Source organism: Panthera tigris, chromosome D4 (genome assembly GCF_018350195.1).
Source record: "Panthera tigris isolate Pti1 chromosome D4, P.tigris_Pti1_mat1.1, whole genome shotgun sequence".
In the NCBI taxonomy this organism is placed as follows: domain Eukaryota; kingdom Metazoa; phylum Chordata; class Mammalia; order Carnivora; family Felidae; genus Panthera; species Panthera tigris.
Genome location: NC_056672.1, coordinates 62,891,242 through 62,903,291, shown reverse-complemented (window position 1 = coordinate 62,903,291; position 12,050 = coordinate 62,891,242). Strand labels below are relative to the sequence as shown.

At 39.1% G+C, this 12,050-nt stretch overlaps 1 protein-coding gene across 1 annotated transcript; it reads left to right on the top strand.

Moving 5' to 3' along the window:
* The first annotated feature begins 11 nt into the window (after window positions 1–11).
* Window positions 12–3,120, top strand: MRPL50 (mitochondrial ribosomal protein L50). The gene is made up of 2 exons (XM_007089263.3): window positions 12–125; window positions 2,166–3,120. The coding sequence occupies exons 1-2, from the start codon at window positions 34–36 to the stop codon at window positions 2,551–2,553; spliced, it is 480 nt and encodes a 159-aa protein (XP_007089325.1). The 5' UTR covers window positions 12–33; the 3' UTR covers window positions 2,554–3,120.
* Window positions 3,121–12,050: the final 8,930 nt, after the last annotated feature.

Here is a 12,050-nt window from a genome sequence, read left to right as displayed (position 1 = left end):
GGGCAGAGCCCCAGCCGGTAACTCTCTTCCGAGATGGCGGCGCCGTCAGTGTCTGGCGTTACCAGAAGAGGCCTCACGTGGATAGTCTTAGGGGCACCACGCAGAGAATTTTGGTCTCGATTCAGGTAAAGCGGAAGGTTAGATGGTGGGTCTCGTTCAGCGAAAGTGAGAGAAACTGAGGAGGATGAAAGGACGAATTCAAAAGTGGGAGTTCTGCTATTAGGACGGCACCCTGGCCCTGCGCCTGACTTGGGATAGGACGAGAAAGTACGTTAGGTTCTGAGTTCAGAGGCTTCAGCGCGGGTGTCCTTGAGTGGTGGGGCCCAGTCTTGGCCTCAGTTTTCTCATCTTATAACGGAAATGCCGCCCCCTTTCCCTTCCACTTCACTCGTTAGTGTAGTAAGCAAACAGTACTGACCATGTGTTCCAGGCACCGACTGTGGTATCAGGATACAAGTGGTTCGTTTGGAACGAGTAACACGGAACGTGAACGTGAAAGTGCTCCGTAAACTAAGTGCATTTGCGCGGGGTATTTCTTCACAAGCTAGATTCAGAAATGAAGCGTGGCCTCCTCGTTTTGTTCGTTTGTCCATTCATTGATTCATCAACAGATAGTTACTAAACGCCCTCTCAGGCCCAGCATTTCCCTAAGTAGGTTACAGCAGTGGAAGCAAAGTCCCTTCTCAGAGCTTAAGTGCTCTGGCATATGGGGAAACGGTGGCCCCATAGGAAGTATTTTGCTGAAAGCAAGTTAATGGCACAGCTGGAACCCGTCTTTGACTCTCCATCTACTGCTTTTCCCCAACACGGGGCTCAAACCCACAAACTGCGAGATCATGACCTGAGCCGAAGTCGGACGCCCAACCGACTGAGCCACCCAGGCGTCCCTCTTTTCTTTTCTTCTTTTCTTTTCTTCTTTTCTTTCTTTTCTTTTCTTTTCTTTTCTTTTCTTTTCTTTCTTTCTTTCTTTCTTTCTTTCTTTCTTTCTTTCTTTCTTTCTTTCTTTCTTTCTTTCTCTTCCTTCCTTCCTCCCTCTCCCCCTCCCTCCCTCCCCTTCCTTCCTTCTGTACTTCGTCCTTCCTCCCCCCCACCATCATTCATTTCTGGTGCCTCCCAATTTTTGTAGTGATGACCAATCCCAGTCAGATACCAGCTCCATGGAAAACAAGAGTGAATAATATTTCATTAAGCACTGAAATAGTGTATTAGGCAGATTTCCTCACTTTGGCCCATGTACTTAGTAGTAGTTATCCAAGCAGTTTTCAAAGGACCCCAAATCAATAAAACAGGTTTCTGTATTCAGGAGTTTATAATCTGGTACAGTGGTTCTTAACCAGAGATAATTTTGCCTATCAGGGGGCGTTTGGCAATGTCCTTTGGTTATGACTGGAGCATAGGAGTGCTCCTCGCATTTACCCTGCCCTGGGTAGAGGCCAGGGATGCTGCTGAGCATCTTACAATTACAGGATAGCCTCCTACAACAAAGAATTATCTGGTCCAAAATGTCAAGTGTTTGGGCTGAGAAACCGTGATCTAGTAAGAGAAATAGAATGTAAATAAATAAAACTCTGGTACGATGACGTGTGCCGTGAAAGCAATATAAAGCGCTATACTAGATCAGAGGAATTTATAGTTATATTTGGAGAAATCAAGTAAAACTCCTTGGAAGAGAACAGTTCTGTTCTAGGACTTAAAGTAAGATTTCAATAGGCAAAGATGAAATTGGCATCTCCTGTAGGATGTAACTTGAGGTAACACATGGCCTCAGGAAAGTGGGAAACAGAATGTAGTAGTTTAGTGTGGGTAGGGCATGGAGTGTTTATAGTAGATTTGTAGGACATGAGGTTAGAGCGGTTGGTTGGGTTTGGAAACTGGGAATCCCAGACAGGCGATTTACCTCTTTACGTGTTCTTAGGAATTCTTACAGCATGTGAAATCTGTAAGTAGCTTTTCTTTTCTGTCTGTATCAGCTCAGTTCAACTCTAAGCTTCCAAAGGCAGGCACCTATCTTATTCTTCTCTCTACAGTGCCCAGAAGAGTAGTAAGTGTGCAAATTATTGGTTGATTTAGATAGATGGGTAAGATTAGGTCTGGTGTTTGTCAGTTTGTCAGCTGCATTAGTGCAGTTAACCAGAGATTCACATACTTGTTTTTGACCATTCTAGAAAAGAGAAAAAGCTAGTGGTGGCTGAGACAGTAGAAGAAGTGAAGAAAGAGCCTATTTTGGTGTGTCCACCCTTACGAAGCCGAACATACATACCACCTGAAGATCTCCAGAGTCGTTTGGAATCTTGTGTCAAAGAAATTTTTGGTTCCTCTGTCGGTAACAGTTGGCAGGATGTGTCCCTGGAAGATGGCCTTCTGAAGTTCAGTTTCTTGGCACGTTTAGCTGATGACTTGGGCCATGCAGTGCCCAACTCCAGGCTTCACCAGATGTGCAGGGTCAGAGATGTTCTTGATTTCTATAATGTGCCTATTAGGGATCAATCTAAATTTGATGAGCTTACTGCTAGTAATCTGCCTCCCAATGTAAAAATCACTTGGGGTTACTGAGCAGAAGAGGAGCTCGTTAAGATCATTTTGTCCTGAGCAAGGGGGCTGGTTATTAATTAGACTTTTGATACGTTACCATGTGAAATGCTATCAGAACTGTTCTCTAAACCCACTTTTTCTGTGGAAGGATGAATTATCTCTTTTTCTCATCATGAATTAACAAGTAACAAGATTTTCTTTTTTCACGTTTGCTGGAACTTTGTTTTTTTAATGGAATCAAGTCTTTAATCATGTATGAAAATTTCCTTCTTTGGAGGACACTGTAATTAAACTTGGGTTTAAGATACAAGGCTATTATATGTTCACACATGGTCTTTATTTTTTATGCATAAATTAGTAGATGCAAAAACAGGTTTTAATCCTGTTAGGACTCTTAAACCTAAGGTGGTATTAATTATGTATAGTACATATACAAATAAGGAAACGTAGATATGTATAAAAGAAATGTAAAAATCTATGTACAGCAAGTTGTTTCTTTCATTGCTTTACTACAAGAGTAAAAATAGTAGAAAATGATACTGTTCATTCTAGATTAATCTCTTTTGGAATTAAAGTAAATTTCTTGAAGAGTGTTGTGTATTTTTAAATTTTTTAAAGGTGAAATTTGTGGGTTGCCTGAATGTCTCAGTCGATTAAGCGTCCGACTCTTGATCTCAGCTCAGGTCTTGATCTCAGGGTTGTGAGTTCAAGCCCCACATTGGGCTCCATGCCGAGTGTGAAGCCTACTAAAAAAAAAAGTAAAATTTGCTTTTTTGCCTTATCATTTCCTTAATTTAAGTATTATAAACGAAAGAATATATATGCCAGCTATGAAGTGCTGTGATTTTTCTTAAAAGAGATATGCCAGCTTCTGTATCTAAATGAATATGCTCTTCAAAGGAGATGATGTTTATTTCAAAACCTTTATCTTTTCTGTAACTTTTTATTTTATTTTTTTTAATTTATATTTGAGAGAGAGAGAGACAGCACGCAAGCTGTCTGCAAGGGGCAGAGAGAGAGAGAGGAAGACACAGAATCCAAAGCAGGCTCTAGACTCTGAGCTGCCAGCACAGAGCCCAATGCAGGCCTCGAACTCCCGAACCGTTAGACCGTGACCTGAGCCAAAGTCAGTCGGTTAACTGAGCCACCCAGGCACCCCTTTTCTGTAGCTTTTTAAAAGCAGCTTTGAATACCTATGGGTATCCACTAGGGCGGTAAGTCTTTGCAGACTTTGGTGTACTCAATTTGTGGAAATAACTCAAATAGCAAGTTACCGGACAGTTCTGAATTACAGATGTTAGATGAGGAAGTGATTAAATTAGGGATTATTTTTGTTTAGACTTTAGATAATGGCTAGAGAGTAATAAGAGGAAGAAGGAATTTCTTATATTTTACCTTGACTACTTACAGTTCTGAAAGAAAAGTGACAGGTTTTAAACAAAGGAAATTGCATTTATTTTCTTTCTCGGGATGACTACTTTGAAGAGGGCAAAAATCATGTGGGTGTATAAATTCTGGCATATTAGAAAAATTAGTTACATTACAGTCATGCCCAATAAACATCAGCAGATGATCAGGTTTTTAATAACCTGTACATTAAAGAGCTTTTCAGAAGTCTGGAGTATCAGAGTGTCTGGAGCTTAAATATCAGAGCTATTATATACCTTCTATGTGAGAGGGTTTCAGTATGGAAATATTTGAATTTTACATACAGGATTTGATCATTTCATTTCCCCCACAACTTTTATTTCTGATCTGGAGACAGGAAAATGTATAAAGGGCATGATGGAAGTAATGGATGATAAAGGCGGTTTGAAAAAACAATTGGTTTCAGCTGGAGAACTGTAAAACCAGGCTTCTCATGAATGTAAAGGCAGAAGAAATTCTTTGTAGACTGGAGCTGTGTTTCTCAAAATCCAATGTGCATACAAGTCACTTGGTGGTCTTTTTAAAATGCAGATTCTTATTCCATAAGTCAAAAGTGGGTCCTGAGCTTCTGTGTATCTAAAAACCTCCTAGGCAATGGTGATAATGTTTTGAGTAACATGGCCCTAGACCCTAGTATTGAAGTGGGAAAGTTCCAACCCTGAAGCAGCAATCCTGGAAAGTTGAGCTACCAGAAAAGATAAACTGCATCAATAACTCTAGAGGGCGTCACTGTTCTACAGTCCAACACAATAAACATACCAGAATAATGACCTTAGGTTTTCCTGAAGATTAAGTTAGGTTTGCTAACTTATTCACTTAAGTAACCAAACTTGATATAATTCTAAAAGGTTACATTTGTAAAAATTAAGTGATTGCTGTATAGAAGGAGTTGTCCATTAATTTTACTTAGTTGGATCTTTGAACTCCATAAATATACTTACAAAAACCCTGATGATAAAATATTCAGGGTTAATAGAAATAGTCTTGTACAAACAATATGTATTTTAAGCCACATAAGTAGACTTCTCCCTCTCCTTTTTAATTTTAATGTCATTTTTCTGATTATAAAAGCACATTTTTTTAAAAATTTGGGAAAGACAAAAAATACCATTTCCATCTTACTGCTCAGATAATCACTTAATATACTAGTACATTTTTAAATGAAAATAAACTTTTCTCCTGTATTTTAAAATTTACTGTGACATTGTCCCCCTGCTCCCTTCACTCTATGAGTGTTTCTACATTTTAAAAGTCCTTAATAAATTTGATTAATAATGCATTATTCCATAACTGGATGTTAAGTACAGTAGTCCCTTCTTAACCTTGGGGAGATGCATTTCAAGCCATCCAGTGGATGCCTGAAACCCTGTATAGTACTGAACCCTATATATACTATGTTTTTTCCTATGCATACAGACCTATGATAGCTTAATTTATAATTAGGCACAGTAAGAGATTAACAATGACTAATAATAAAATAGAACAATTATAACAATATGTTGTAATAAATGTTATGTGAAGGTGGTCTCTGATGGTATCTTATTGTACTCACCCTTCTTGTGATGATGTGAGATGATAAAATGCCTATGTGATGAGATGAAGTGAGGTGAATGATCTAGGTGTTGTAATGTAGCATTAGGCTACTATTGACCTGATTTACATCAGAAGGAGGCTTATCTACTTGGAGACTGGGGATGACTGCAGGTAACTCAAACTGTGGAAGGTGAAACTGTAGCTAAGGGGTAGGGGTGGGAGGACTACTGGAATTATTCAACCAATATTCTATTACTGGATAATTAAATTATTGCCAGTTTTTTGCTTTTATTCTTATCTATTTGTTTTAATCTGGCTTTTTTATAGTTGAGTATTGGTCTGCCATAAAACTCCCTTTTACTCAGAAATGGAAATCATTCCACTGTAAATTTCTTGACTCTGAACCTAGGAATGGGCAACTTGGTCCTGCTTCCGTGTGTGTGTGTGTGTGTGTGTGTGTGTGTGTGTGTGTGTGTGTTTTAATAAATATTTATTAATCTCAAGTCATCCTTTTGGCAATATTTTTTTTTTATTTTTTTTTTTTAACGTCTATTTATTTTTGAGACAGAGAGAGAGCATGATCGGGGGAGGGGCAGAGAGAGAGGGAGACACAGAATGGGAAGCAGGCTCCAGGCTCTGAGCCATCAGCCCATAGCCCAACGCGGGGCTCCAACTCATGGACCTTGAGGTCGTGACCTGAGCTGAAGTCGGATGCTCAACCGACTGAGCCACCCAGGCGCCCCGGCAATATTTTTTTTTTTACGTAAGCTCTACACCTAACATGGAGCTTGAACTTAACCCCAAGATCAAAAGTCACACTCTACTGACTAAGCCAGCCAGGCCCTCCTGTCCTACTTCATTTGTAATCCATTAACGTGTGTTCTTGTGTATCTTAAAGTATAAAGTGACAAGTACCTTGAACTCAGTCATACCTGCACACATGAGCTTTTTTATCTTATCTGCAGTTACTTTTCTATATCATTTTTATTAGTTTATTTCACAGTGCAAAAGTTCTCAAGTTTTTACTTGAATGATTTCTAAGTTGTCAAAGTAGTTGGCATAAAGTTTTTATAATATTCTTTTATTTTCCTTTTAATGTCTATTGGATCTGCAATGATAAGCCCTCTTTCACTTTGGTATTTGTTATTTTATTCTTTTTATTTGACCAGTCGGGCTTGTAGTTTATCAATTTTGTCTGTCTTCTCAAAGAACTAAATTTGTCTTTGTTAATTTCTTTCTGTTGTTTATTTTCCATTTCATTGATAATATGCTTTTCTTATTTCCTTTCTTATATTTACTTTGGGTTTACTTTCCTCTTTTTTTCTAGCTTTTTGAGGTAGACTTGGGTCATTGATTTTAGAACTTCTTTTCCAGTATAAGTCACTACGATGATAAATTTCACTTTTTAGCTTTAGCTTCATCCTACAAATATTTTCATTTTACTTCCATTATCATTCAGTTTAAAATATTTTCTAATTTCTGACTTCTTCCTTGACCTGTGGATAATTAGAAGTGTGTTTGATTTTCAACTATTTGGGAACAAATAAGAAATAACATATTCTGGATTATTTTATTGCTTTCTAATTTAATTCCATTGTGGTCTAAAAAAGTACTCTCTGATTTCAGCATTTTTGAATTTGTTAAGATTAATTTTATGGTGCAGTGTATGGTTTATCTTGTTAAATATATCATGTGGGCTTAGTGTTCTATAAATAGCAATTAGGTCAAGGTCATTGATAGCATTGTTTAAATTTATGCCTTAACTGATTTTTGCCAAGTTATTCTATCAATTGCTGAGAAAGGAATGTTAAAATTTTTAACCATGATTATGGAATTGTTTATTTCTTGCTTTAATTCTGTCTCAAATTTTGCCTCATATATTTTGAAATCCTTTATTAGGATTTATGATTTTTATGAATTTGCCATTTATTTTTATTTTTTATTTTTTTTAATATATGAAATTTATTGTCAAATTGGTTTCCATACAACACCCAGTGCTCATCCCAAAAGGTGCCCTCCTCAATGCCCATCACCCACCCTCCCCTCCCTCCCACCCCCCATCAACCCTCAGTTTGTTCTCAGTTTTTAAGAGTCTCTTATGCTTTGGCTCTCTCCCACTCTAACCTCTTTTTTTTTCTTTTTTTTTCCTTCCCCTCCCCCATGGGTTTCTGTTAAGTTTCTCAGGATCCACATAAGAGTGAAACCATATGGTATCTGTCTTTCTCTGTATGGCTTATTTCACTTAGCATCACACTCTCCAGTTCCATCCACGTTGCTACAAAAGGCCATATTTCATTCTTTCTCATTGCCACGTAGTACTCCATTGTGTATATAAACCACAATTTCTTTATCCATTCATCAGTTGATGGACATTTAGGCTCTTTCCATAATTTGGCTATTGTTGAGAGTGCTGCTATAAACATTGGGGTACAAGTGCCCCTATGCACCATTTATTTTTTTAAGCTTATTTATTTTGTGGGAGAAAGAGTGAGAGAGAGTGCACATGCCAGCAGGGGAGGGGCAGAGAGAGAGGAAGAAGAGAATCCGAGCAGTTCTGACAGCAGGGAGACTGATGCAGGGCTCAATCTCATGAACAATGATATCATGACCGGAGCCAAAGCCAAGAGGACACTCAACTGACTGAGTCACCCAGGTGCCCCAAACTTGTCATTATTATTACTTTTTATTTTTTATTTTTTTTAATTTTTTTTTTTAACATTTATTTATTTTTGAGACAGAGAGAGACAGAGCATGAACGGGGGAGGGGCAGAGAGAGAGGGAGACACAGAATCGGAAGCAGGCTCCAGGCTCTGAGCCATCAGCCCAGAGCCCGACGCAGGGCTCAAACTCACGGACTGTGAGATCGTGACCTGAGCTGAAGTCGGATGCTCAACCGACTGAGCCACCCAGGCGCCCTTATTATTTTTTTCTTTTTAAAAAAAAAAAACGTTTATTTATTTCGAGAGAGAAAGAAAGAGAATCCCAAGCAGGCTCCAGGCCGCTAGTACAGAGCCTGACACAGGGCTCAGTCCCACGAATGGTGAGATCATGACCTGAGCCACAATCAAGAGTCTGATGCTTAACCAGCTGAGCCACCCAGTGCCCCATTATTTTTCATCTCTGATAATACTCTTGATATTGAAATCTACTTAATCCGACATTAATATAGCCACTTTGGGTTTCTTATGCTTACTGTTGCATGGTATATTATTTTTCATCCATTTACTTGCAGTTTATCAATGTGAACTACACTGATAATTTTTCACCACAATCCTGACTCTTTTGGTAATCTCTTCCTTGCTTTTGTTTAAAAATTTACTCTAAAAGTATGTTATATAATTTTTTAGCATACATAGATTTATGATTAATCTATGTATATTCATTTATGATTGGCATCTAACACTCAATATTATGTTTGTGATGTTCACCTAGGTTTTTGAATATAGTTATGTCTTATTTTTATTGCTTTTATTTATTTAATTTTTAAAAAAATATTTATTTTTGAGAGAGAGAAAGAGAGACAGAATGTGAGAGTGGCAGAGAGAGAGGGAGACACAGAGTCCAAAGCAGATTCCAGGCCCCGAGCTGTCAGCACAGAGCCCGACATGGGGCTCGAACCCACAAACCATGAGATCATGACCTGAGCTGAAGTCTGATGCTTAACTGACTGAGCCACCCAAGTGCCCCCACTGCTTAATAATTTTTAATCAATTTTATGTGTAGTATAAGTCTACTGCAAGTTAGCAGCCTGTGTTTTCAAGTGTTTCATGGAGTTTTTGGCTGATCAGAAGTCCTTACAATTAAGGAAGATGAATTTACTAATAGTTTCTTTAAGTTCATACTTTTATTTTTTTTAACGTTTATTTATTTATTTTTGTGAGAGAGAGATAGAGAGTGAGTGGGGGAGAGGCAGAGAGAAAGGAAGACAGAAGATCCGAAGCAGACTCCACACTGTCAGCACAGAACCCAGAGCCCGACAGCAGGCTCGAACCCATGAACTGTGAGATCATGACCTGAGCCAAAACCAAGAGTAGGATGCTTAACTGGCTGAGCCACCCAGGTGCCCTTAAACTCATACTTTTAAAGTGCTCTGTCTGTCACCTCAAATAAATAAATAAGGGCTCAATGATTTAATAGTGCTTTTATTTTCTTATCATGTAAAATCCCACTATGTCGTAGACCCTGGGTCTGGAGTTCTCTCTTGTCCAGCAAGAGAGCGTCTGCAGAATTGAAATGCAAGAGAGGCTAATGTCCGAGAGGAGATGAGCCCTGAGTAAGGTCCTCGCTCCATCTTTATTAGGATCAGAAGGCTTGCAAGCATGATGGATGTGCACAAAGAGACAATGAAACCGTGAACGTTAACTCATGGGCATGGGGAAAAGGGGGTTTTGAAGATATGCAGTGTTAGCAGTTTGGGTCAATACAAAACAAAATCCTGGAGCTGGGTGAAAGGTTTTTTACAGCAGACATGAGGCACCACCTCTGTTTACCTAAACTGGCCTGGGTAAAGATAAGAGGCACCACCTCTGTTTACCTGGCCTAGGTAAAGAAAGACAGAGCATGCTACCTCAGGGTCAAAAAGACACCTTTCTTTTGCTAATTAGCTCCACTCTGGGCAACTTTGCCCTGCCCTGTCTAAAGTCCTGTTTTCCTTTTTTTTTTTTTTTTGTCCTTCCTTCCTATGAAAGCAGCTTTCTGCTATTGTACTAAGTTGGGGGGCATTTCTTCCCTGAATACCTAATCTTGTTTACCTCATTTTGGATGCTTCCATCCTGAGATTTCCTATTCCTATACCTTTGTCCTATACTGGGAAACTTTGCCCTGTTTATCCTGTGGCTTTCTAATTCTTTATGCCTTGTTAACCTATGGTGGAAATTCAGGGAATTCCTAACCTTATTTCCCACACACTAATGCTCCATTCTATAGCATTAAGTAGGCTCTCGAGCTCCTATGAATTAGTTCAGGAGGGGGAGGTAATGACTGGGAGATTTGGTGTTGCCCACATTCCAAAAGCAGAAATTGTGGGCCCAAGAACAAGTATTTTGTTGCCTGTTACTGTGGCCACATTTGCAATTCTCAGTTCAGAACTCTTTGGTAGTAAGTCAAAGTCCTTGACTTCTTTATTTATAGAGCAAAGGTATGGCCAAACGGTGCCAGTGAAGGTCAAGCAATTTGTTTATGACAAAAATTAATAAAATATGTGAGTAAAATGTAGGTGCTATTCCTAAGAGGGAGAGGTTTAGAAAGCACAGAGAATGAAAAAGGGGAAAATAGGAGGAGACTGGGTTCAATACGTTTTAAAAGTTAATAGGAAACTAGAGCAAACAGTGGGCCATAAGCCGGTGCTTCTCTTGTATTAGTTTGGTCAGATTGCAAAGATGTATTTGGGGTTTTGATTAACAAGAACTCTAGGGAGTGCCATTCTTCCTTTAGGGATGGAAAGGGAGGCTCAAGAGGAAAAAGTCAGGTACTTTGGTTTGTAATCAGGGCTCTCTCTTCTGGGCTAGTTGGAGATGGGTTAAAGTCTCAGGTCTTGAGTGAGTCATAAAATTAGATTCTTACTTTCAGTGTTTGGAATTTGGCAGTTCATGTGGACAAATAGTCTTTTTTCATTTTGTAATCTCAGAGAGCTTTGGAGTTCAAAGAGTGCTCAGATAAGGGTATGTCTTATCTGTTGGATTTTGTTTAGAAAGGATATGATAGGAACTTGTGATTATGAAGATATCAAGCCAGAATTTATATTTCTGAGGGAGAATGACAGGCTGTCTGAAATTATTTAACTTTTCTTTATTCAGTCTTCCCCCATATCTCCATTAATATTTCTCACTGTTTTTAAAGACAACTTCCTAGAATAGTATAGAAGAAACTCTCTTAGTTTGGGCTTTTGAATTGTGGTCCCATTTTTATATTGTTTGAAGGATGATTTTCTTTTCTTGTATTTTTAAGTTTGTTTATTTATTTTGAGAGAGAGAATGATAGAGCACATATGAAGGGGAGGAGGAGCAGAGAGAGAGAGAGAGAGGGAGAGAGAAAATCCCAAGCAGGCTCCATGCCCAGCGCAGACCCTGATGTGGGGCTGACATTAAAAGAAACTCATCCTGGGGCACCTGGGTGGCTCAGTTGGTTAAGCGTCTGACTCTTGATTTCAGCTCAGGTCATGATCTCACGGTTCGTGGGTTCGAGCCCCGTGTCAGGCTCTGCACTGACATTGCGGAGCCTGCGTGGAATTCTCTCTCTTCCTCTTTCTCTGCCCCATCTGAAGATCACACACACACCCACACTGTCTCAAAATAAATGAAACAAAAAACAAAACAACAACAACAAAAAAAACCCAGACTGTCGTGTTAGCAGATACTGTCAATACCTTGCCTGTATATACTTCCCCTAGTGGCATTAGTGCACAGGCCTGACTCACAACATCAGACCTTGGATTCCTCTGCCTGATAATTTTATTGGGCCTCCAGAGTCAGCTTTACCTCTCAGCATGGCAGGCTGGAAGTGGTGGGAAATTAAGGCTTTTTCCTCCCTTACCACTCAGCCCTTAGCTAACCATTTAT

What these genes read in the sequence shown, in the direction of transcription:
- MRPL50 (XM_007089263.3), top strand. Translation starts at nt 34, where the DNA reads ATGGCGGCGCCGTCAGTGTCTGGCGTTACCAGAAGAGGCCTCACGTGG. An exon ending in GAATTTTGGTCTCGATTCAG is followed by an intron (nt 126 to 2,165) that starts GTAAAGCGGAAG and finishes TGACCATTCTAG; the next exon opens with AAAAGAGAAAAAGCTAGTGG.